Below are 26,865 nucleotides of genomic sequence, written 5' to 3'. Positions count from 1 at the left end.
CAATATCTGCCACATTGCTCCCCTATCCACTCTATCATATGCCTTTTCTAAATCCATAAATGCAATAAAAACTTCCCTACCTTTATCTAAATACTGCTCACATATATGCTTCAATGTAAACACTTGATCTACACATCCCCTACCCACTCTAAAACCTCCTTGCTCATCCGCAATTCTACATTCTGTCTTACCTCTAATTCTTTCAATAATAACCCTACCGTACACTTTTCCTGGTATACTCAGTAAACTTATTCCTCTATAATTTTTACAATCACTTTTGTCCCCCTTCCCTTTATATAAAGGGACTATACATGCTCTCCGCCAATCCCTAGGTGCCTCCCCCTCTTTCATACATTTCTTTCAACACACCGGCCGTATCCCACCAAGGCATTTAATAATAAATACCACCAAGGCATTTATTAGACAAAAATACCAACCATTCCAACACTGTCCCCCCCCCTGCTTTTAACATTTCTGTCATGATCCCGTCAGTTCCAGCTGCTTTACCCCCTTTCATTTTGCGTATTTTCTCACGCACCTCCCCCACACTCACATCCTGCTCTTCTTCACTCCTAAATGATGGTATACAGTGGACCCCCGGTTAACGATTTTAATCCGTGCAAGAGGGGTAATCGTTATGCGAAATAATCGGTATGCGAATGAATTTTCCCCATAAGAAATAATGGAAATCAAATTAATCCGTGCAAGACACCCAAAAGTATGAAAAAAAAATTTTTACCACATGAAATATACATTTTCCCACACACAAAGAGAAGGATACATGCACAATAGTAGAGTAGTACATGCACAGTATATATTGTGCATGTACTAGTCTACTAAATGAAGAATAAATGACACTTACCTTTATTGAAGATGCAGCAATGACTGATGAGACACTGTGTCCTGGGAGTGCCTTTCCCTCCTGAGTACTGTAGGTCCTGTTTGGCATTTTCTTCCAGAACAGGCCTTATCACACTGTGTATGCCACTACGATTCTTAAATCTCTCAAACCAACCTTTGCTGGCTTTAAATTCACCAATATGAGCACTAGTTCCAGGCATTTTTCCCTGTTCACCTGGGTGTTAGTCGACTTGTGTGGGTTGCATCCTGGGAGACAAGATTAAGGACCCCAATGGAAATAAGTTAGACAGTCTTCGATGACACTGACTTTTTTGGGTTATCCTGGGTGGCAAATCCTCTGGGGTTAATTGTTTCTTGGTATTCTCAATAAGCCACACCAACAACGGTGCTACAGCAGCAGCAGCAGCAGCTGACAGTGCAGCAGCAGCTGACAGTGCAGCAGCAGCAGCAGCAGCTGTACCACCAATAGTAGCGATGGTTGATTGGGGTTTATTATACAACCTGGCCAGCTCGGAGACATGCACTCCACTTTCATACTTATCAATGATCTTTTTCTTCATCTCTATTGTAATTCTCACCCTTATTGCTGTAGGGTTGGCACTAGAAGCTTTCTTGGGGCCCATGGTCACTTATTTTCCAGAAAAAGCACCGAAAACACTGTAATAATACGAAATATTCCGATTGTATGCTTGGATGTTACCGCGGAGGCTGGCTGGTAAACAATGCCACCGGCGGAACATGTGAGCGTGGCTCAGGCCGCACATTGGACGCGTCTCGGAAGAAAATCGGTAAGCGGGTTTTTAAGCGGTATGTGAGGCAAAATTTTTGCAATTAAAGTAAGCGGTATGCGAAATAATCGCTATGTGATGCCATCGTTATGCGGGGGTCCACTGTACTTCCCTGGCCAGTGCATGAAATTACCGCCTCCCTTTCTTCGTCAACATTTAAAAGTTCCTCAAAATATTCTCGCCATCTACCCAAAACCTCCATCTCCCCATCTACTAACTCCCCTACTCTGTTTTTAACTGACAAATCCATTTGTTCCCTAGGCTTTCTTAACCTGTTTAACTCCAAAAATTTTTCTTATTTTCATTAAAAGTTTTTGACAGTACCTCTCCCACTCTATCATCCGCTCTCCTTTTGCGCTCTCTCACCACTCTCTTCACCTTTCTTTTATTCTCCATATACTCTGCTCTTCTTATAACACTTCTGCTTTGTAAATACCTCTCATAAGCTACCTTTTTCTCTTTATCACACCCTTTACTTCATCATTCCACCAATCACTCCTCTTTTACATAGCCCCCTAAATTTGTCCACTAACCTTTGCAATTTCTCTTCAGAATCTCCCAAAAGCACAGTCTTATCAGCAAAAAGCAACTGTGATAACTCCCACTTTGTGTTAGATTCTTTATTTTTTAATCCTACACCTCTTGCCAACACCCAAGCATTCACATCTCTTACAACACCATCTATAAATATACAGCCTCTCCTCACTTAACGATGGAGTTCTGTTCCTAAGACCACATCGGTAAACGAATTCGTCGCTAAGCAAGGGGCATACTATAATGGCAGTGGATTTGTGTCAACCATCTCTGATATTGTTTTAATGTCACCTTTGCACCATTTATGACATTTTTAGTATATTTTTAAATGTTTATACAGTACAGCCTCTCCTCACTTAACGACGGAGTACCATTCCTAAGAACACGTCAGTAAACGAATTTATTGCTAAGTGAGGAACATACTATAATGGTAGTGGGTTTGTGTCGACCATCATTGATATTGTCATCAGTAAATGAGTACGTCACTAAGTGAGGTGAGGTTGTATTGAACAATCATGGTGACATCACACATCCCTGTCTAAGGCCTAGTGTACATAATATTAAGCACATTAAATTAAAAAAATCATAATTTTACCTTAATAAATTGTAAAATTTAAATACTGCTGTATACTGTTACACTGCTGTTAATAAATGATCATTTACACAAGTTGTTAATAAATGGTCATTTATGCCACTGATGTTAATAAATTATCATTTACTCCACTGTTGCTAATAAATGACTATATTTTACCAGCTTCAACACTATAAAATTATAATTTTTCTCTGGATTTCAATTTTCTTTATGTAGTTCTAGTTAAGAGAAACAGGTTTTTTTCAAACCATAAGACTATTTTTATTTTCAAAATGCAGGACCTGCTACAGTTGAGAGAGCAAATGCTGTAATCTGCAGAAGACTTGACCTGACCTTAGCTTTCTCTTCACCTTGCCACCTGTCTTCTGGAATTTTTCTTCACCTGACCTGTCTTTCAATTTTCTCGTCACTTGACTTGTTTCCAGCATTTTTGTACTTAACTTGTCTTCTCATTTTTCTTATTTCTTCATCTGACTTGTGATCCAGTTTTCTTTGCATTGTCTCATTCAGTAGTGACTTACAACTGGGCCAAGGACTGAAATATTGTCTACACTTTCCTCTCCTCTCCTCTTTTGCAACTAAGTTCCTCTCTCCTATGTGTGGGTTATTTGTGTATTGTTCCAGTCACGATATTGTGCCTTATTATTCTTTAATCTTAGTATTTTCATCCTTAATGAATTATAAAAAGAGTCACGAACCTCAAAGTTTTGTTTAGAGGCCAGAAGTTCAGCTTCATGTTTATTACTGATGTTCTGGAGGCGTAACTGACGAAGGATACAAGCCACTTCCAACCTGACACGCAGAGCTTCCTGAAGCTCCTCCAGTGGCATAAGATACTCTGTAGCTTCTCCCACTCGCACTTCATCCAACTTAGCTTCAACTTGAGTAACTCGTTCACGGTACAGTCTGCAGCGATAAAATATTTAAACATACAATAATTACATACAAATATAATTACTATAATACAGTATACAACAATTATATTATTGTAATATAAAGTATATAAAGTAGTCAAATGAGGTAAAAAAAAAAAAAAAGGTATGTTGAGGTAAATAATAACATAGGCATTACTGATTACCATTTGTAAGGAAATCATTTTGTGTGTGTATCCATTGTTAGGCCATACTCTCTCCCATATTATGTAGGTGTGCATACTGTGTAACTTCTTAGAGGCTTGTTGTTACCCCTTTCACTATCACAACCCCTAAAATTAAAATGCTCTCAGCATCACAGTAAAAAAATTAATGACACATTTCCATGCATATAAAACAATGAAAACAAAATCTATATCAGTACCTAGTGAGATATGAAGGTGTAAAGATGGAGGTCATTGACCCCATGACAGCAACATCATCAAATACTGCTGTATGCTGTGTACTACACTTTATTTACATTTTTTTTTTACTTTCTTCTAATTTTTAGCATTTTCAAGTAAGTTATGTAGGCTATGACACTCTAGTCTACTGTCCTTATGGTTAGCTCTTGTATACAACACAACAATTGCATTAAAAGTGTCAGCAGAATATTATTTGCAAAACAGTGCTGCACAAAAAAAGTAAATATGCACACATGCACACACACACACACAGCACAGAGATATTACAGAAGTAGCATTGGCAATGGCTACATCAAACACAGACAACAGGTCTGAAGGAAGCATGGAAACTAAACTGTATGCAGAGGTCCTGTCAAACCCACATGGGGCCAAAACAAAGGCAGGGAGCACACTAGGACAGAATGAGATTTTGGAAGACATTGAAGGAACTAGGACATGTGCAAGGACCTTACCAGATACCTGTGGGGGCCAGGAACAGGTGAGCAGGAAGGACAAACCAAGAAGCATAGGGGCCATAACTAGGGAAGGGACTGAAGGAAGGAACACTCCACGGGAAGAAACTAAAACACATCAGAGGATGCAATGGGAGTCACAGTGGGAGGTGGAAAGGGAGAGATCCGTGTTTGTCTATGGGCTAGATGAAGCTAAAGGGGAAACTTATGATGAAAGAAAGCAGGAGGAGAAAAAAGCGATTGAAGATATCATGAAGGTGATAGGCGAGGGGGACATGACCCAGGTGGCAAATTTTCAGAGAATTGGGTGGTTCACAAAGAAAAGGAATCGGCCTCTCAAAGTAATTTTCAAGGCAGAATCAACCCGAACCATGATCCTGCAGGAGAAAGCACGGCTGAGAGGCAAGCAGGAGTTCCGGAGTGTGTACCTCGATCGAGACAGAACACAGGACGAAAGGAAGACGATGAAAGAGAGAGTTCAAAAACGAAAGGAGAAATGGGAGGAAATGAAAAAGGAGAGCAGAATAACCCAGGATCAAATGGAAGGACAAGCACACCCCCCAGAAACACCTGCAGAAGGACTCCAGCCACGACACCCCCAAGGCAACTGAACAATCCAAACCAACCATCACACACCGGTCCCTCTGTTTCCACCCCCCGCACCACAGTTACAGTATTAGAACAGAAGTTGAAGGTTTGGTACACAAATGCAGATGGATTAACGAATAAACATGAGGAATGGCAAGAAAGAATCAATGAGAAGTCCCCAGACATCATAGCCGTTACAGAAACAAAACTCACGGAGACAATAACAGATGCAATCTTCCCACCAGGATACCAGATCATGAGGAAAGATAGAAGGGGCAGGGGGGGAGGTGGGGTTGCTCTGCTCATAAAAAACAGATGGAAATTCGAGAAAATGGAAGGCAAAGATGAGACGGGAGAAAGAGACTACATAGCAGGTACACTTCAGTCTGGGGAACACAAAGTGGTCATTGCAGTGATGTATAATCCACCACAGAACTGGAGGAGGCCAAGAGAGGAATATGAAGAGAGCAACAGAGCAATGGTGGACACACTTGCTGAGGTGGCAAGAAGAGCTCATTCCAGCAGAGCAAAGTTGCTGGTTATGGGGGATTTCAACCACAGGGAGATCGACTGGGAAAACCTGGAGCCACATGGGGGTCCCGAAACATGGAGAGCCAGGATGTTGGACGTGGTGCTGGAAAACCTCATGCACCAACATGTTAAGGACACTACCAGAGTGAGAGGGGAGGATGAACCAGCAAGATTGGACCTTGTGTTCACCCTGGGCAGCTCAGACATTGAGGACATCAAGTATGAGAGTCCCCTAGGAGCTAGCGACCACGTGGTTCTGTGCTTTGAATACATAGTAGAGCTGCAAGTGGAGAGAATAACAGGAGTTGAATGGGAAAAGCCTGACTATAAAAGAGGGGACTACATAGGGTTGAAGAACTTCCTGCGGGAGGTCCAGTGGGACAGAGAACTGGCAGGAAAGCCAGTAAATGAAATGATGGAATATGTAACAACAAAATGCAAGGAGGCAGTGGAAAAGTTTATTCCCAAGGGCAACAGCAACAACGGGAAGACCAGAACGAGCCCCTGGTTTACCCGACTGTGTAAGGAGGCAAAAACAAAGTGCAATAGAGAATGGAAAAAGTACAGAAGGCAGAGAACACACGAAAATAGGGAGATCAGTCGCAGAGCCAGGAATGAGTATGCACAGGTAAGGAGGGAGGCCCAGCGACAGTATGAAAATGACATAGCATCGAGAATCAAGACTGACCCGAAACTGTTGTATAGCCACATCAGGAGGAAGACAACAGTCAAAGACCAGGTGATCAGATTAAGGACAGAAGGTGGAGAACTCACAAGAAATGATCAGGAGGTATGTAAGGAGCTGAACAGGAGATTTAAGGAAGTTTTTACAGTAGAGACAGGAAGGGCTGTGGGAAGACAGCACAGAAGGGAACATCAAGAGGGAATATACCAACAAGTGTTGGATGACATACGAACAACTGAGGAGGAGGTGAAGAAGCTCTTAACCCTTTGAGGGTCGACAGGCCCTCTCCGAAACTCGTTCTCAGGGTCGGCCAAATTTAAAAAAAAAAAAAAATTATTTTCTCTTACGAAAAGATAGAGAATCTTTTCCCGATCATAACGACACCAAAAGTTTGAAATTTGATAGAAAACTTACGGAATTATGCTCTCGCAAAGTTAGCGGTCTCGGCGATGTTTACGGATCGGCGATTTTGCCCACTTTGAGCCCCATTTTCGGCCAATTTCACTGTACTAGTCGACAAAAAACATGAATATTTCGCTAGAACTCCATTTTTTCTATCGAATGGGTGCAAGAAACCACCCATTTATAAATTCAACTATCCAGTACAGTGGTCAGAATTTAGCAATTTTGCCAATTTCACACAAATTTCAAAAGATGCCAATTTCGGAATAGGGTCCAGAATAAACAAGAAAGACATTCCTGGCACTAAAATGACATTTCCTCTAGTCATTAGTCACGTCTCAAGGCCCCTCTTATATTCTTTTGCTTTCCACTTTGAATTTTTATTCTCACAAAAAATATAAGATTTACTGTTATGCAGACTACTGCATTAGTGTAAAAAATGGTATAAATATTATTGGTGCACTTGTGAAAGAATATTAGACTCACCAGTTGACGTGTATTGCACGCTTGGCACGATTTGTTTACTTTTGAAGTTTGGTAAAAATCGAACATTTCTGCTACTTTGAGCTCAATTTCAAGGCACCTTTCATCGTAAAACCAGTCAAAATCATCTCAATTTCAGTAATATGTCTTCCATTCTATAAAATGAGACCAAGAAAACTAGAATACAACAATAAATACCATACGAAAATACACTGCAAAGTCGCTGATTTATTAAAAAAAAATGGAAAAAGTTTTTTTTTCTCATTATGCACCGTGTGCTGCAGGATTTTTTTTAGACTGTGCACACTGACCACATAGACCCATTCTTTCATATGAAGGCCTACCAGCTTTCTCCCACTAGATTTGAGGTCGCTAGAATTTATGAGTACTAGTACGTCAAAAACCCCTACGCGTAAGACGTACTAGTACGACGAAAACCCTCAAAGGGTTAAGTGACCTTGACACCTCAAAGGCGATGGGACCGGACAACATCTCCCCATGGGTCCTTAGAGAAGGAGCAGAGATGCTGTGCATGCCTCTAACCACAATCTTCAACACATCCCTTGAAACTGGGCAACTACCTGAGAAATGGAAGACAGCTAATGTAGTCCCCATATTTAAGAAAGGAAACAGAAACGAGGCACTAAACTACAGACCTGTGTCTCTGACATGTATTGTGTGCAAAGTCATGGAGAAGATTATCAGTAGGAGAGTGGTCGAACACCTGGAAAGGAACAAGATTATAAATGAAAACCAGCATGGGTTCATGGAAGGCAAATCCTGTATCACAAACCTCCTGGAGTTTTATGACAAGGTAACAGAAGTAAGACACGAGAGAGAGGGGTGGGTAGATTGCGTTTTCCTAGACTGCAGGAAGGCCTTCGACACAGTTCCCCACAAGAGATTAGTGCAGAAGCTGGAGGATCAGGCGCATGTAAAAGGGAGGGCACTGCAATGGATAAGGGAATACCTGACAGGGAGGCAGCAACGAGTCATGGTACGTGAAGAGGTATCACAGTGGGGGCCTGTTACGAGCGGGGTCCCACAGGGGTCAGTTCTAGGACCAGTGCTATTTTTGATATATGTGAACGACATGATGGAAGGAATAGACTCTGAAGTGTCCCTGTTCGCAGATGATGTGAAGTTGATGAGAAGAATTAACTCGGACGAGGATGAGGCAGGACTTCAAAGAGACCTGGACAGGCTGGACATGTGGTCCAGTAACTGGCTTCTTGAAGTCAATCCAGCCAAATGCAAAGTCATGAAGATTGGGGAGGGGCAAAGAAGACCGCAGACAGAGTATAGGCTAGGTGGACAAAGACTACAGACCTCACTCAGGGAGAAAGACCTTGGGGTGACCATAACACCGAGCACATCACCGGAGGAACACATCAACCAAATAACTGCTGCAGCATACGGGCGCCTGGCAAACCTGAGAATAGCGTTCCGATACCTTAATAAGGAATCGTTCAAGACACTGTACACTGTGTATGTTAGGCCCATACTGGAGTATGCAGCACCAGTCTGGAACCCACACCTGGTCAAGCACGTCAAGAAGTTAGAGAAAGTACAAAGGTTTGCAACAAGGCTAGTCCCAGAGCTCAAGGGAATGTCGTACGAGGAAAGGTTAAGGGAAATCGGACTGATGACACTGGAGGACAGAAGGGTCAGGGGATACATGATAACAACATACAAGATACTGCGGGGAATAGACAAGGTGGACAGAGATAGGATGTTCCAGAGAGGGGACACAGGGACAAGGGGTCACAACTGGAAGCTGAAGACTCAGACGAGTCACAGGGACGTTAGGAAGTATTTCTTCAGTCATAGAGTTGTCAGCAAGTGGAATAGCCTAGCAAGTGAAGTAGTGGAGGCAGGAACCATACATAGTTTTAAGAAGAGGTATGACAAAGCTCAGGAAGCAAAGAGAGAGAGGACCCAGTAACGATCAGTGAAGAGGCGGGGCCAGGAGCTGAGTCTCGACCCCTGCAACCACAATTAGGTGAGTACAATTAGGTGAGGTGAGTACACACACACACACACACACACACACACACACACACACACACACGTCTATTCATTTCACAGTCCTACTGTTCTAACATATATACACACGTTGCTGGATGCCTAGACATGTGTGCATGAACATAACATCTCTTCTGAGACCATACTTCTTCTCTGTAGAAGGATGTGTAGTTAGAAAGTGATCACCATACCTCAAACAAGAGGGAATTTGGTGATCAGTATGGCAGTGCATGTTGTGCTGGTGGTGTGACCTGGAATTTCTTTATTGTCTGATGACAGAAACAGTAGTGGGTATATGGTGGTCTGTTAACAGTCTTGACCTGGTACATACTGTATGTATCCAACATTGCAATGTTAATAAGATGGAAGAAAACTTTCATGTACTACTTGTGAGGCCAGGTCATGGACCTGGCCTTGGGAGTGTTGACCCCCAGAACACCCTCCAGGTATACCACTTGTAACTCTTCTGGACACAATCAACACACCCATTCTGCATGTCATTTTTATCCACTAAATGAATATTGTCATGTAATTCTGTGACAGTAGTTGGTCTTAAAATAGTTTCAGTCATATCTCTATTCACCTTTCCTGTTTTTCATTTCAAGCTGGTGGATTTAGTTTAATATCTTTATTATGCACCCCATACCCATCCTGTGGGCGGTGGTCAAAAGATTACAGAGGTACATAATGGGTCCAGGGACTGGGCATCAAAGTTTTGATAGCTGAGCAAGTTACAAAGGTAATGAACTCACAATTTACAAAGGTAATGAAATCACAATTTACAAAGGTAATGAACTCCAGGTAGGTCTGGTCACAATCATGACAAGTTACAAAGGTATTTACAGATTACAGAGGTACGTAATGGGTCCAGGGACTGGGCCCCCAAAGTTTTCATAGCTGAACTAGGTATAAAGGTAATGAACTCACAAGTTACAAAAGTAATGAATCCTGTAAGAATCGTTACTTACGTTTATACATGGCTACGATCATGAACAAATTATAGAGTAATAAGCAATTCACACTTCCACACCCGGTCACAACTGTAATGAGTTATTGGTGCAAATACTGATTGTTGAGAGAGACAGACAGACAGACAGACAGACAGACAGACAGACAGACAGACAGACAGATACACACACACACACACACACACACACACAGACAGACACAGACACAGACACAGACACACACACACACACAGACACAGACACACACACACACACACACACACACACACACACACACACACACACACACACACACACACACACACACACGCGCGCGCGCGCACATGGTAATGCTTTATTTACAGGGAGCAAAGTCAGGGTATTTCTCCAGAATGTTCTGTAATATACCACTGTGGATAAAATACTTTGCCATTTCTTGAACATTTCTGAGTGAGTTGTTTCTAAATTCATTAATTTTATCGCACTCCAGTACATAATGACGCAAGGTGTGACAATAGTCCATCTGGCAAAGTTTACATTTCATCTGGTCTACATCTGGTGGTGGTGATTTAACCTGCCAAAGATACTTGTAACCCAGCCGGAGCCGGGCGGTAGTGATATCCAAGAGTCTGCTTATTTTGTTGGATGCACCATAGACATGTGGCTCCTCCTGCATGATAAGATGATGATAGATGGACTCACTGGTGTCAATCTCCCCAAGTCTTAAGTCAATAAAATTCAGTTGAAGTTCTTTTCGTATTATTGTTCTCAAACTGCTAACTGACAAGCCAAGATTGCAATCTACCCCCTCTTTAAGAGCATACAGCTTAGCCAATTTATCAGTTTTATCATGCATCTGAAGACCAATGTGAGATGGAATCCACAGCATGTGCACTCTGACTCCACTGTCCATAATCTTACCATACCTATGTCTGGCTTCTGACACAAGCATGCCACAATTTATACTTAATGAGTTGAGAGCATTTATGAATGACAGAGAATCAGTTACAATTAAAGTGTCAATCTTAGATACATGGACACATTTGAGTGCAAGGAATATGGCAAACAGTTCTGTCTGAAGGGTAGAGGCCCAATTATTAATGCGTGCTCCAATTTCTTTAAGAGAACCATCACTCTGTATGACAACAGCAGCACTACCAGCTGCACCAGTAGATTGGTGAACAGAACCATCAACATAAATAATTTGCAAGAGTGTGTGCTGTGTGACTAAGTTATCAATACAGCTTAAGGCATCATGTTTGGCTTCAAGGTGAAGTTTTGGCTGTGATTTAAGAAGTAGTTTGGGGGGAAATGGAGGAATGGTAGTTTGGAATGGGGTAATATCCCATGGAGTGGAGAAGTGCTGCTGTTGCCTTACTTGACATAGATCATGTATCTGATTCATGCGGAGGTTGGTACCAGTTTTTTCGATCCATCTGGAGGAGTGTTCACCAGTGCTGAAGAAAGTTTGGAGGGCTTCTGTGCAGGGGTTTGAATGAGCTTGCCTGAGCATATTAACCCCAATTAGGATATTTCTTTCAGTAACACGATCTCTGATGCTTGGGATATCAAGTTCTTTTTGCATATTTAAAATTTTGGCAGTGCGAGGGCATCCTAAAATGATCCTCAATGCTTCGTTCTGCAGTTTTTCCAGCCCTTCAAGCTTCCAGTCAGACACAAGAGCAAGTAGTGGTGCAGCATAATCAACCAATTATCTAATATAATTTTCACAATTTTAACATTAGCACCATACCTGGGGTGAAACCCTGCCACAACTCTAAGTGCTCTCAGTCTTTCTTTTTATTGGCGACAAAGTCTCGTTACAACAGGTCCAAGCAGTGGAACCTCAAAGCCTAGATACCTGTATCTGCTTACATATTCTAGAAGAGACCCATCATGCAACTGGATCTGACAAGCTGTGCCTCTCTGTCTAGGAGGACACCTATTGAGTATCTTTGTTTTATCAGTAGAGATTATCAAACCCAGGTCCTGACACGAGGCTAATACATGGTTAAGGATGTTTTGGGTGTTGGAGAATCCGGTGGTGTGAATCATTATATCATCAGCAAAACTAATCATATAATGATGGGGCTGGCTAGGCATAGCATTAAGTAAGGCATTAATTAGAATACTGAATAGTGTGGGACTGAGCACACCTCCCTGTGGGGTTCCTAATTCAAAGTCTTTAGTTATACTTCCATAATTTTTACACTATATATGACAACTGTACTTACGTGCACCTGTGCCTACATAAACTTACTTAACAGTGACATCATGTTCGTGATGCCACTGAAATCCCACGATGTCATGGCACAAGACACCTGAATTTCACTGCCTCTAATGCCTGCACTGAACTCGGAAATTCATTTTCATGTCCCATACACCGTACATACATGTCTGTCATGTTCACCAGCAGGAAATCACTGAGTGAAGGATGTTGTGTATTAGTAGTCAGTGTGTAATGTATGCCCTTTATCAAGATATGATTCCATCATTTTCCTTCCCACATCACTAGAGGGATAGGGGTCTGCCTAGGAGATGTTGGAGGGAGGGGGTAAAGGAGGTATTTTGTGCAAGGGGCTTGGACTTCCAGCAAGCGTGCGTAAGCATCTTAGATAGGAGCAAATGGAGAAGAATGGTTTTTAGGACTTGACATGCTGTTGGAGTGTGAACGAGGTAACATTTATGAAGGGATTCAGGGAAACCAGCAGGCTGGACTTGATTCCTGGAGATGGGAAGTACAGTGCCAGCACTCTGGAAGGAGGGGTGCTAATGTTGTAGTTTTATAACTGTAATGTAAGCATGCCTCTGGCAAGACAGTGATGGAGTGAGTGATGATCAAAGTTTTTCTTTTTTGGGCCACCCTGCCTTGGTGGGAAACGGCCGATGTGTTAATAATAAATAAAAAAAATCACCAGAGATTTCTAATACCTTCCTTTTATCTAGTGAGGAAGCACTGCCTGAAACAGTCAATAACAACGGTTGTAGATGAATGGTTCAGAGAACCGACATGTTGATAAATTAGACATATGTGCAACTCTTGGGTATCTTTATTGAGGAAACGTTTCGCCACACAGTGGCTTCATCAGTCCATACGTAGGAGAAACTTGAAGAACAGGAGGAGAATGAGGTAATCAGTCCCTCAACCTTGAGTCGATGTGTTCAGTCCATCAATCTTGAATAGAATATGGCATATGAGCTGAGAAACAGCTTATAAACCGTATGGCAGGAGAGGTGCAGCAGTCATAGGTGGTGTCACATTTGTTCAATGTGGAAGTAGGTCGTGCCCAAGAATTAGGCAAGCGAAGAATTCCTAAGTATTAAGATCCCAAGAAGTTGCAGTGTCTGACAGGTTTGTAGATGAATGGTTCAGAGAACCGACATGTTGATAAATTATACATATGTCTAATTTATCAACATGTTGGTTCTCTGAACCATTCATCTACAAACCTGTCAGACATATGTCTAATTTATCAACATGTCGGTTCTCTGAACCATTCATCTACAAACCTGTCAGACACTGCAACTTCTTGGGATCTTAAGACTTAGGAATTCTTCGCTTGCCTAATTCTTGGGCACGACCTACTTCCACATTGAACAAATGTGACACCACCTATGACTGCTGCACCTCTCCTGCCATACGGTTTATAAGCTGCTTCTCAGCTCATATGCCGTATTCTATTCAAGATTGATGGACTGAACACATCGACTCAAGGTTGAGGGACTGATTACCTCATTCTCCTCCTGTTCTTCAAGTTTCTCCTACGTATGGACTGATGAAGCCACTGTGTGGCGAAACGTTTCCTCAATAAAGATACCCAAGAGTTGCACATATGTCTAATTTATCAACAACGGTTGCATTACCACAGGCATTAGTTGAGAAGTTCATGGAAAAAATTAAAACACAAATGCCCTTTACTGAAATTTATTTAATGGCCATCATACAAATACTTCCGACACTGAAAGAAAACACCAGTCTTAAGGTTGCCAGTTCACTGTGCTGATTTACTGCAGCCTCTTGATGTTGTTTGCTTCAACGCATCAAAAAACTTTTATGAACAGGAGCTGACAAAAAATGTTCACCAAACCAGGGCACATGAGCCACTGCAAAAGGCAACTTTCAGTAATTCATAAACTTGGCAGGATTTGACACTAATGGTTTAATGAAAAGAATAATCAATCAGCTTTCAAAGTAACTGAAATCTACCCAGCAGATTCTTAAAAATACTACATGGAATGGCTGGACAAGGTCAAACTTCAAACCTACAATCACTATAAATTAACCTGGCAAGTGAGTTTATCGAGACGACACCCCAACCCCAAAAACCTCTTAATTAAGATCTTGGTGAGGAAAATACTGATTTCCTGACTCATGATATCACACCTAATGAGTCTGTGCCAAACACTTCTTATGTGTTTGTAACAGACTGCATCACTGCTCAAAGAAATGCATCCTGAACTACTGGGTGACCTCTCAATTTAGTGCATCCATCACTGACTGTGACAAGACCTCTGCCTGCTTCAAGGACACCCCAACTCTCACTCTGTATGAAGAAGGAATGCTGACAATTTACCAGGAAATAAGTGTACTGGAGTGCTGATGACTGGATAAAAAAAAAAAGGCCATGTAGTCAGATGAATCCTCATTTCAGTGCATTCAAGATCAAAGCAGGCTGAGGCACCCCTCCTCTATCAGCAGATACAACCCTGCTCACACAGTGAGTTCCATACAACAGCCATAATTTGTCATGGTTTGGGGTTGCTTTAGTGGTTTACTTGGTCGTGGAGTGAGGAAGTTGTACTTTCCTTAAATGTTACAATGAATGTCAACTGCTACATCACCGTTCTCAAGGGCCACCTGCTGAATATCTTTGAAATTCACAGCTGAGCCACCTTATATATAATAGTGCCCCATCACAAGGCCAAAAAAAAGTAACCAAGTGGCTTGCTGAGAAAAATATTGAGGTTTTACAGTGGGCAGGGGATAGTCCAGACCTCATTCCTAATTTCCTCTATTCTGTTTATTTCAATATACGTACAGTACCTATTGTATAAACATTTAAAAATATATCAGAAATATTATAAATGGTGCAAAGGTGACATTAAAACAATATCAAAGATAGTTGACACAAACCCACTACCATTATAGCATACTCCTCACTTAGCGACGAATTTGTTTAATGACGTGGTCTTAAGAACGGAACTCCATCGTTAAGTGTGGAGAGGCTGTATTGCTTTTTGAAGATTTTCACAATAATAAAGAGGAGGTCTGGATTATTTTCATGGGGCATTGTAAATATCATTGACACATTTATGCTGCTGTGGCTGAGTGATCATTTTTTCACCAACATCAACATCAGTCTTCAGTTATTATCATAATTCACTTCTTTTAGTCTTACTCAGTTCATAAAAATGCACTCTTTGAATATGTAAGAATTTTTTTTTCAAAGTCTTGCCCCCCACACACACATAGGAAATTTAATCCTGGGTATTACCAGAGTTAACCCGTAAACGGTCCAAACGTATATATACGTTCACTACCCCAATGCCCCAAATATTTTGAAAAATAAAAATACAGTATCTGTTTTTTTTTTATTGAAAAAAAAAAAAGGAACACATTTTTGTAAGTGTTATAGGATAACAAAAAAATTTAGGGTCAGTACTTACCGAGATATGAGGCCGAGAAGTTGGCACTGGATGCTCACGTGACAGCAACATCGTGTCCTGCCGCTTGCAGAAGTGTTGCCGATATACCTTTTTTCTATTTTTCATATTATTTTATATAATTTTTATGTTCTGATAATTACAATTTCAGTGATTATGTGTAAATGAGGTGAAAGTGTTGAATGATGATGAAAGTATTTTCTTTCTCTTTGGGTCACCCTGCCTCGGTAGGAGACGGCCAACTTGTTAGAAAAAAAAAAAAAATTACAGTTTATAGTAGTTCTTGTCATTTCATAACCAGTCTTTGTTCTGACACTAGTATTAGTTACTGAAATTGTACTCAAATTGTCACAAACACTGACAGGTGGACATTTACACCTGCCTTGGTCATTTACTATTGTTTTGGAATATATACAAAGTATTTATAGGTCCCAGCAATGTTTTGGATATGTGGAAGTATATAATAATAATGAGGAGGAGGAGGAGGAGGAGGAGGAGAAGAATACATAATATTAATAAAATAATAAGTTCCCTTGAAGCATGAAAAACAAAGTCCACCCCTGAAAGTGACATGATAAGATGAGATAACATTTGATAAGAGCTGAGGTTTGATGAGCATTCGCGGGATGCAGTGATAAACTTAATAAGAAAAGATTAGGGTTCGCTGGTACACAAGTCTGTCTATTTGTCTGTCTGTCAAGCTCCCTGTCTATCCGTCTAGCTCCCTGTCTCAGAGAGAGCCACAAGACTGCGTCATCGCATTTACTCACATCTTCAAGCAGAGTATAGCACTTTGTCTGGATTTTTTGGGTTATCCTAGGTAATTTACACTATGTATACTTGTATTTATTATGTGTACCTGTGAGACAGAGATAGACAGAGCCAAAGATAGACAGAGACAGACAGAGAGACAGAGATAGACATAGATACAGACAGACAAACGGAGACAGAGCCAGGCCGCCAGGAGCCGGCCAGCCACACAGCTGGCCACCACACAGTTGGCCAGCCAGCTAGCCAGCCTGTCAGCCAGTCAGTCAGTCAGTCAGCCAGTCAGAATTGTTTCTCTTTACTTAGGGCATAGGTTATAAGACATTCTGAAAGGGTGTTGCACAATACTTCACATGGGTTATTATCGAGTTTCTTTTTTTAATATTTCCTCGACCACTTGTGGCCACATCCACCTCAAAGCCACTGTTAATATTACATGACATCAGTGAATCCCAGGTGTTTGCTGCACTGTTTGCTCTAGCTGGCACTCATTTGAACTGGTGCTCCCACAAGGTACTAAGTGGTCCCAGATTTTTTTAATACCGCACACACTGAGTGTTAGGACCCATTCAGTGCTGACAAGGCATCTCGGGTCAATTGTGCCAAATTTGAAGGCAGAAAAAATAAAACGTATATATACGTTTGGGACACTAGCGGTAAAAACGTATATATACGTTTGGGCCGTTTACGGGTTAAAGGGTTAACCAGGACAAGTTTTGTTTACTCCGCTAAGGAAGAATGAAAGAAATAAAGATGGTAGCACTACAGGACAAACTCAAATCATTTAACCCTTAAACTGTTCAAACGTAGATCTACATTCATCTGCGTGGCACTCCGAATATTTTGAAAAATCAAAAAATCGTTTTTTTGTTTTTAAACTAAAGAGGGCAATTTTCTGTGTGGTATAAAACCCCCCAAAAAATATTAGGACCAGTACTTACCGAGACATAAGAGCACGAAGTTGTCTCCGGATGCTCACCTGACGGCAACATCCAGTCCTGCCACTTGCAGACACGTTGCCGATTTACCTTTTTTTTCTTATTTTTATTTTAATTTATATAATTTTTGTTCTGATAATTAAAATTTATAATAGTTCTTGTGATTTCATAGCCAATCTTTGTTCTGACACTAATATTATGTACTGAAATAGTAACAATCACACTGACAGGTGAACATTTTCACCTGCCCTGGTTATTTACTATTGTCTAAAAATATATACAAAGTATTTATAGGTCCCAGCAATGTTTTAGACACGCTGGAGTATGAAACTCCTTGAAGAATGGTGTTATGGCAAGGGTCAGAATGTGCCTTGCTGGAGGGAACCTTGCCTTTATATGTTTTTACTTTTGCACACAAACATGTCTCTGTATACCTGTCTGTCAGTTTGTCTATCTATCTGTCTAGTTCTGCTTATCTGTCTTTCTGTCTGTCTGTGTGTCTGTCTTTCCATCTGCTTGTCTATGTCTCATGGAGCGGCTTGTAAACCTGTTGGTTTGTGGTTTATGTGCCGCTCCCTACTGCTGAGCAAGTGACACTGCTATTATTTGCATCATATTTATTTATGTCTTATATCTACAAACACTCCATGGGGAAGTAGAACAGAATTCTTCCTCCGTAAGCTATGGGTGTCGTAAGAGGCGACTAAAATGGCGGGAGCAAGGGGCTAATAACCCCTTCTCCTGTATATATTACTAAATTTGAAAGGAGAAACTTTTGTTTTTCCTTTTGGGCCACCCCACCTCAGTGGGATACGGCTGGTACGTTGAAAGAAAAATGAAAGATCTACAAACACTGTATAGCATTTGGCCTGGAATTTTTGGGTTATCCTAGGTAATTTACATTGTGTATAATAACTGTATTTATGAGTACATGTGAGAGACAGAGATACAGACAGATACAGATAGATAGAGATATAGATAGACAGATAGACAGAGTTATAGACAGATAGAGACAGCCAAAGCCAACCAGCCAGCCAGCCGAATACATAAGAACATATGAAAGAAGGAACACTGCAGCAGGCCTACTGACCCATGCAAGGCAGGTCCATGTCACCTCCCAGCTTAGACCAATGACTCACCTAGTCAGGTCACATCCACTGAAAGAATGAGCACGACATCTGACCCAGTAGCACAAGCTAGTCAGGTCCAACTCACACCCACCCACACCCACTCATGCATTTATCTAACCTATTTTTTACTTTCCTCTTAAAGTGTGAGTGTAATATGACATGACATCAGTGAATCACTGGTGTTTGCCATGCTATTTGCTCTAGCTGGTGCTCAATTGAACTGGTGCTCCCACAAAGTACTTAGTGGTCCCCAATTTTTTTCATAATGTGCACACTGAGTGCACAGACCCATTCTTTCATGTCTAGGCAAATCAAACCTATCGCACCAAATTTGAAGGAATGAAAAATAAAACGTTGATCTACATTTGGAGCCCGCCGCACGTGAACATAGACCTACGTGCGGACAGTTTAAGGGTTAATAAAATGGAAGTTTCATGCATGAGATTTAAGTGTAATAATTTCAGCTCTTACATTCAAGGATGACAACAATGCCATTGCTGCAGCAAGGAAAATGATATCCTGAATGACTTAAACTTTCAAAACTGGCTAGACAACTAATGTACACTAATGGCCCTCTTCAAGGCAGGAGAGATTGCTCAGCTGGAAAACATACATAGAACTTTCATTGCCATTCTACATTCAATCAAGCCTCTGAACTACTGGGAATGCTTGAAGCATCTTAAATTGTATTCCTTGGGACAGAGGTAAAAAAGATGTTGTGTGCAGGTATGTACATGTGCAGGTTTGGGACTAGTTCCTGGAGGGACTAGTCCCAAACCTGCACATTGAAATCACCCTGAATAACAATAAGAGATTTGCCAGTGTGAAATACATCCAATAAAAAGCAAAGGTTTGATTAGTACACTGTCAAGAAGTTCTTGACTCTTCAACACCCTCCCTCCATGGATAAGGGAAATAACCAACAAATCTCTGAGTGTCTTCAAGTTCCTCCAATCAGTTCCTGACTAGCCAGACTGTTGTATAAATTGAGCTAGATGCAGATGGCAGTAACAGGCTAGTAGATCAAGCCTTGATCCACCAGGTCTGGGGTCAGGCCACAGAGGCATTGATCCCCAGAAGCATGCTTCAGATATCCTTCAGATACAGCTGGGAAATAAGATTACAACTAGATTACTGGCTAAAAAGAATTTACTTACTGTTCTCTGAGCAAAGAAAATTGCCGTTCCAAATCTGAGAGATCTGTGAGATATTCCCCTCGCCGTCTATCACATTCCTCCTCGTCCAATTCTGCAAGTATAACAAACACTAACATACTATAGTAATCATATGAAAACTGGCAGTGTCCCATCACAGATATCTACACTGACACACAACAGATTGTATCAAGCCTGCATAAATTAAGTGAAGTCTGAAGAAATTAAGTTTAGTAGATCATTAAAAAATGCAGAAACAGACTACAAGCATCACAGGAGACAATTTCTAAATCACTCAGGAAATATAGACACTTAAGCAGTATAATGTGATCCTTCATCGACAACATTTTGCCCACACAGTGGGCTTTATCAAGTCACAAACAGATCTGATCAGACCTGTTTGTGACTTGATAAAGCCCACTGCATGGGCGAAACGTTGTCAATAAAGGATCACATTATACTGCTTAAGTGTTTATATTTCCACTGTGTTGGTATTTTATACCATTTATTTCCATCACTCAGGAAAATGGCAAACTTCCACAAAAAGACATGTGTAAAGAAAGTAGCTGTGATTTGTCAGCCAGTGGGTATGGAGTGGAACATCTTCATAACACCAAGACCTGGAGCCAACTGAGTACAATGTCCACACTCTATCGCATAAATAGAATAAACTTAACAAGGCCTAAAGGAAACATCAACTGTTTCCCCATACAGACAATAATGTGACAAAGTCCATTAGCAGAAAGGGAATCTACTAGCTGAACTGGCAACAGAGTTCACCAACAAGTCTAAAGTCTTTGTCCATCATCAGTGCTGGAAAGAATATCCAGCTAATCCAAAAAAGAATCAGTGTCAAAAGTTTGTGAGAGAGTTTAGTACATACAATAATACGTAAGGAGCAGACAACCTGTCCTTGTGAGAGTCAATGGTCGACTGCTTCAAGCAGCTATAAGCAAGGAAGTTATTTAACTCTCATCACCTTGTTGACAAACTAAGTTGGATATGAATACATTATAAAAAGCCTATACTGCAGGTCCTCTCCTATACCACCTCTAGTCAGTGTTTCTGCCGGTTCACAATTCATTTTTTGCTCTGATCGTGACCTACCTATCACACAGGTGTATTTTTATCACTCTAATTTCTATAATTGAATTACAAAAGTTAGCTTTCCCAAATGCATTCATACTTTGTGTATGATCACTCTATATATATGTATAGAGAACTCAAATTTATTAGGTGGAGACTGTTCAAGAACCACAAATTTAACCCTTTCATTGTTGCAACCCCTTAAAATTAAATGACAGTCATGACTCTTCAAAAAAAAAAATTAATAATAATAATAATTTTATCTTCTGAAATTGTAGATTCTTTTTCTGAAGGTAATGACATTAAAATTGCAAAATTTCACAGAAAACACAATGATGCAGGTGCAAAGTTGGCTGCCTGGGCACAATTTATGCATTGGCAATTTTGCCCACTTTGAGTCCTATTTTAAACTATCAGAACTCCCCAGGAAGTACATAGAAGTCAATAATTTTTCCATTTTACACAAAATTCAACAAATTCCAATTTAAAAACAGTCCAAAAGAAATTTCAGCCACTAAAGCAACCTTATCCAAAACTTTGAACTCTGCTTGGAGTAAACTGTGGCCAGAATGTGTCCAAGAGAAGGATTTTTAAGGGTTTGGGGCTGACCCTGACAACCCTATGGCAGTTGTGGAAAGTATTGTGGCATTGGGGAATTCCATGGGGTTGGATGTTAGTGTCAAGGGTGTGGGAGAGTTGATGGAGGACCACAATGAAGAGCTAACCACTGAAGAGCTGCAAGCCCTTCATCTGCAACAGCAACAGACCACAGCTCAGGAAATTGCTTCAGAGGAGGAGGAAGAAGAGAGATGGAAGAAGGTGCCTTCTTCAAAGATTAAGGACATTTGTGCAAAGTGGAGTGAGGCGCAAACATTTATGGATGAACATTACCCTGACAAAGCTGTTACAGGCCGTGTTGGCAACGTGTACAATGACTATGTCGTGTCCCATTTTAGGGAAACGCCAGAAACAGAGCTCTCTGGAACAATTTTTTGAGTGACAGGGGTTCAGTGACTCTCAAGCTGGTCCTAGTGGCATTAAAAAACAAAGAAGGGAAGCAACCCCAGAAAAGGACTTGGTAACTGAAGTCTTTATGGCAGGTGATTCCCTTTCCAAACAATAGTAACTCTTCCATCCTCTCCCCTCCTCCCGTCTTCCATACATCAACAAGTCTTCAATAAAGATAAGTGTCATGTTATTATTGTTTTATCCTTCATGTCTCATTGTTTTCTGTGTAGGTAAATGTATATTTCATGTAAAAAAAAAATTTTTCTAATACTTCTGGGTGTCTGGGATGGATTAATTGGATTTACATTATTTCTTATGGGGAAAATGAATTTGGATATCGTCAAATTCACTTTAGTCACACTCTCTGGAACGGATTAATTATGATAACTGGGGGTCCACTGCATTTTATTTTTGTCGAAATTCAAGAGAATGGGCAAGGCCCTCCTAAAACCCCAAGTTTGCTTAATGGGTTTTAAATAGATCTGATTCAATTACTGGGATGATGTAAATCATGACCAATCTTTCCTGGTTATAATTAATTATCCAGAAAATAGAGTAATGTAAATCTTCTATTTTTGTGAATGAGAATTCAAAATGGAAGGTAAGTGTAATACAGTGGACCCGATATTCGATGGCATCGACATTTGATAAATCCGACACTCGATGCATTTTAACGCAAAAATTTTGCCTCGATGTTCAATCGAAAACCCGCTATTCGATACGATTCGCACGAGACGTGTCCACGTGTGGCCTGAACTGCCCCATGTGTGCCAGTGTTTACAAGCCAGCCAGTGTGCGCGCATCTAAGGATACTTTCGGTACATTCCATATTATCCATATTATCACTGTTTTTGGTGCTTGTTTCTGCAAAATAAGTAACCATGGGCCCCAAGAAAGCTTCTAGTGCTGGTGACCATTACACTGACAATGTTGTGAACCACTTTAGGAAAGTCATAAAGGAATGAGAGGTACAGGCCTCTATGGACAGATATGTTGTGCAACAGAAGTCTAGTGACTCTCAAGCTGGTCCTTGTGGCATTAAAAGAAGGGAAGTAACCCCAGAAAAAGACTTGATACCTCAAGTCCTAATGGAAGGGGATTCCCCTTCTAAACACTAACACCATCCACACTCTCCCCTCCTCCCATCCCATCAATCATCACCTGATCTTCATTAAAGGTTAGTGTCAATTATTCTATTGTTATTAATCTATTGTTATTGTTGTTATTGTAATTATTCTATTGCATTAAACTTAATATTTCATGTGGTAAAAAAATTTTTTTGGGTGTCTTGCACAGATTAATTTGATTTCCATTATTTCTTATGGGGGAAATTAATTCGACTTTCGATATTTATGACATTCAATGAGCTCTCAGGAACGGATTAATATTGAATGTCGGGGGTCCACTGTATAGGAGAAGCCTGCAGATGCGACTAATAAACAGAGGAAACGTTTTAATGCCAAGAATGTCTATGCTGTTTATTATGGGCAAATTACCAACTTCTGTGCACTGTATAGGTTAAGTGAAATAGATGAATGGGTGGTTTCTTGGTCAAATTGAATAAGAGAATTGATGGTGAAAGTTTTTCTTTTTCGGGCCACCCTGCCTTGGTGGGAATCGGCCAGTGTGATAATAAAAATAATAAAAATAATAATTGCTTTAAAATAGGACTCAAAGTGGGCAAAATCACCAATGCATAAATTGAGCCAAGACCACTAACTTTGTGGTCTGGTCTGGGCAGTGAAAGGGTTAAATTTCACAAATGTTACCAGTAAACACCTATGTCATTGAGGCCAGTGTCCCTCATGTAGTTTACGTTATGAGCTCTGCCGAATCAGATAAGCTGCAAGTGGTAAATTTTGGCCTAGATATGAGAGAATGGGTCTGCACAGTGAGTGTGCAAATTATAAAAAGAATCCTTCACAACCATGTCAATTTCTGATGATCTTGCTCATGAAATAATACCAAAGTGGAACATGGGAATAAGGCTTAGTTACATTAGATGTTTTTTACATTTCCACAATGGAAATCTGTCTTAACTGCATGACCATAGCAATTCTGGATGATTTCATTTATAAAATAATGCAGAAATAGTTACCAACAACTACTCGGTGGAACTCAGATCATTTCTACCCTTTCTCAAATCAACACATACAACATATGTACATCCTGAAATAAATAATTTCTTGTGCAAATTGTTATTTTCAGATGGTATAAGGAAAATGAATGCATTTATTTAGGTTGTGCAGCACAATGAAGCATCTCATGCCTGGCCCAATATAAACCAAAATGGGCAACATTTTCAGGTCAAGATACATAGCCAAGTGTTACCTAACCTAATCTAACATTAAGTAAACAATACCTAATAACCAACCTCTTTTAATATTCCCAAAACAATTCTTTTCACAAGAAATACTTACTCATTGTATTATGTACATAAGTTGTATGGTAAGCACTAAAACTTGTCAACTCCTGTCAGGTTCTTCCAAGTATTTACTGATAACTATAGCCAATGATGCAAGTGTGCATCTATCTAGATATACTGTCAATAACAACATACCTGTCCTATAGTTAATGATTCTTGAGCACAATGACCAAGCAACATATTACTGATCACCCCTATTACTAGATCATACAAATCACACAGATTTAAGTGCAGGAATCAACACCACAGTTGTTGTTCAGTATATCATTATATAATTATTTATATTATTATTATTATTAGTGCTATTATGACTGATAAGTCAATATATAATTATTATCATTGTGTTGTTATGGTTGATATATTAAACATATTACATAATTATAATAATGTGTTATTATGGCTGCTACATCAATAAATACATAATTATATTATTATTATTATTATTATTATTATTATTTTTATTATTATTACTGTTACTATTGCTGATACATCTGTAAATAATTATAACAACAGAGGTAGGTGTTTTTTTTCTGTGTTAATAATATGGATATTTTGTGGTAAGTGAGCAAGGCTAATGAGGTTGTGTGGTGGTACTATCATGAAGAAGACTAAGCTCAGAGTAACATACAAGCTTGGAGATAAATGGCATAAAATACAGGACACGATAGAAAAAATTAACACAAATACACTATAATGCGATCATTTTATTTACTTTTCTGGGGTATCCTAGGTAATCGACAAATATGTAGCTATATTATGATAATTTATGTAACTGTATTTTGTGTACCTGTACTTAAATAAATTTATGTTTTGGCCACACAATGGGCTTTATCAAGTGTAAAGAATATGTAAGTATATATTGTGTGAAGAGTCAGGTGGAGAATGTTGTTGTTGTCTTTCTTTCTTTGTTGGGTTTATGAGGGGCCACTGACAGCATACGCCGTATCGAGCCTGGTTTCTCGATGGGATGAGAAAAAATTGTTGCCCAAGGCTGGGGCAATGAGAGAAAAGGAACAAAAGTTCCTTTGTAAACAGAGATAGAAACATATAGTTTCAAATTAGATCCAGTGGACCCCCTTGCCAAGCCCAACCTGAGTTCAGTAACCGGCTTCCCACCAAAGACCGTTAAAGAATTTTCCGCAGAGCAGAAAAAATGGAGCTGGCTAAAGTAAGCCAATGAACAGGTGTCCCTCCTAGGTGCCCCTCCTGTAGAGTGCCCGGTGGGCAAAATAGATGAAGACAAGCGTCCCAGAGAGAACGGGGGAAATTTGTCACTGATACTCAGGTGAGAGAGAGACCTCCACACCTAACGAAGGCTGGTGCAGAAGTCCCATGGAGAATGTTGGGAAGGTTGAATCTGAGACTGACCTGCACGGCATGGGCGAGTGTGTGTTATGTAGGACAATGAAGTTTCCTGGCAAAGAGTTCAGCTGAACTTGCCAGGAAACTTCATTATGGCTGAACCTGTTACCAAGAAACTTCATTGTTATCCTACATAACACACAGTCGCCCGTGCCGTGCAGGTCAATCTCAAGTTCAACCTCCTCGACATTCTCCACCTAACTCTCCACACTTGTATATTGTTATTGTTCACCCAGGCAGATCTGTTTGTAACTTGATAAAGTTTATTGTGTGGCAGAAACATTAATTAGTTTTTTCAACTACAGGTACACGTGAAATAGTTACATAAGTTATCATAACATAGCAGCATATGTGTAAATTACCTAGGATAACATAAAAATTAATAAAAGGATAGCATTATAGTACATTTATGTTATTTTTTTGTTAAGTATAAGTGTGTTACCTGAGGAATCATCAGACTCAGTGCCATCAGATGATATAGACTCGTCCAGTGAACTATGATCACTGTCAGAATCTTGGTCTCCATCTTCATTTTCACTCTCGTGGTCGTCCCTTTCATTGTCTGGCACTCTCTTCACACCTGGCATATCTCCTCCTAGGCCTACCAAGACTCACACTAATTCTTCTTAATTGTTCACTTATGCTAGGAGGCGCAGCCCATCAACTTGCTGCTGCTGTTGCTCACGCTCAATTCTGCCGGATATTCCATAAAAAAAGTCACTCGTGTAGATCACTGCATTAAAAACTAAATAACTTGGTTGAAGTCATAATGTGGTTGAAGAAGAGAGTAATAAAGATAAATAATTGTCGTGTTGTACTGGAACACTCGAGTCAGGCGCCTCTGTTTGAACATTAACTAGTTTCGTTCTTATTATTATTACATATTATATATTATTATATATTATATTATATTATATATTATATATTATATTATATATTATATATTATATATTATATATTATATATTATATATTATTATGTTTGTCTAGGCATATTATATATTATTATATATTATATTATATTATATATTATATATTATATTATATATTATATATTATATATTATATATTATATATTATATATTATATATTATATGTTTGCCTCTT

General features: G+C 40.0%; 1 protein-coding gene across 5 annotated transcripts in view; it reads right to left on the bottom strand.

The window, feature by feature from the left end:
• Brms1 (breast cancer metastasis-suppressor 1-like protein) overlaps positions 1-26,596 on the bottom strand; it is a 95,896-nt gene extending 69,300 nt beyond the window's left edge. For all 5 annotated transcript variants that reach the window (XR_011392902.1, XM_070092206.1, XM_070092205.1 and 2 more), the window contains exons 1-3: positions 26,202-26,596; positions 19,882-19,972; positions 3,474-3,681 (exon numbers count right to left, since the gene is read on the bottom strand). Coding sequence is in view for 4 of the 5 variants with exons in the window: in XM_070092206.1 (XP_069948307.1) it covers positions 3,474-3,681; positions 19,882-19,972; positions 26,202-26,346 (444 nt within the window). In the remaining variant the exon portion in view is untranslated. The remainder of the gene's footprint in view (positions 1-3,473; positions 3,682-19,881; positions 19,973-26,201) is intronic.
• Between the last annotated feature and the right edge of the window lie 269 nt (positions 26,597-26,865).

This window comes from Cherax quadricarinatus, chromosome 38 (assembly GCF_038502225.1).
Source record: "Cherax quadricarinatus isolate ZL_2023a chromosome 38, ASM3850222v1, whole genome shotgun sequence".
Taxonomy (NCBI): domain Eukaryota; kingdom Metazoa; phylum Arthropoda; class Malacostraca; order Decapoda; family Parastacidae; genus Cherax; species Cherax quadricarinatus.
This window is presented reverse-complemented; position numbering and strand designations above follow the sequence as displayed.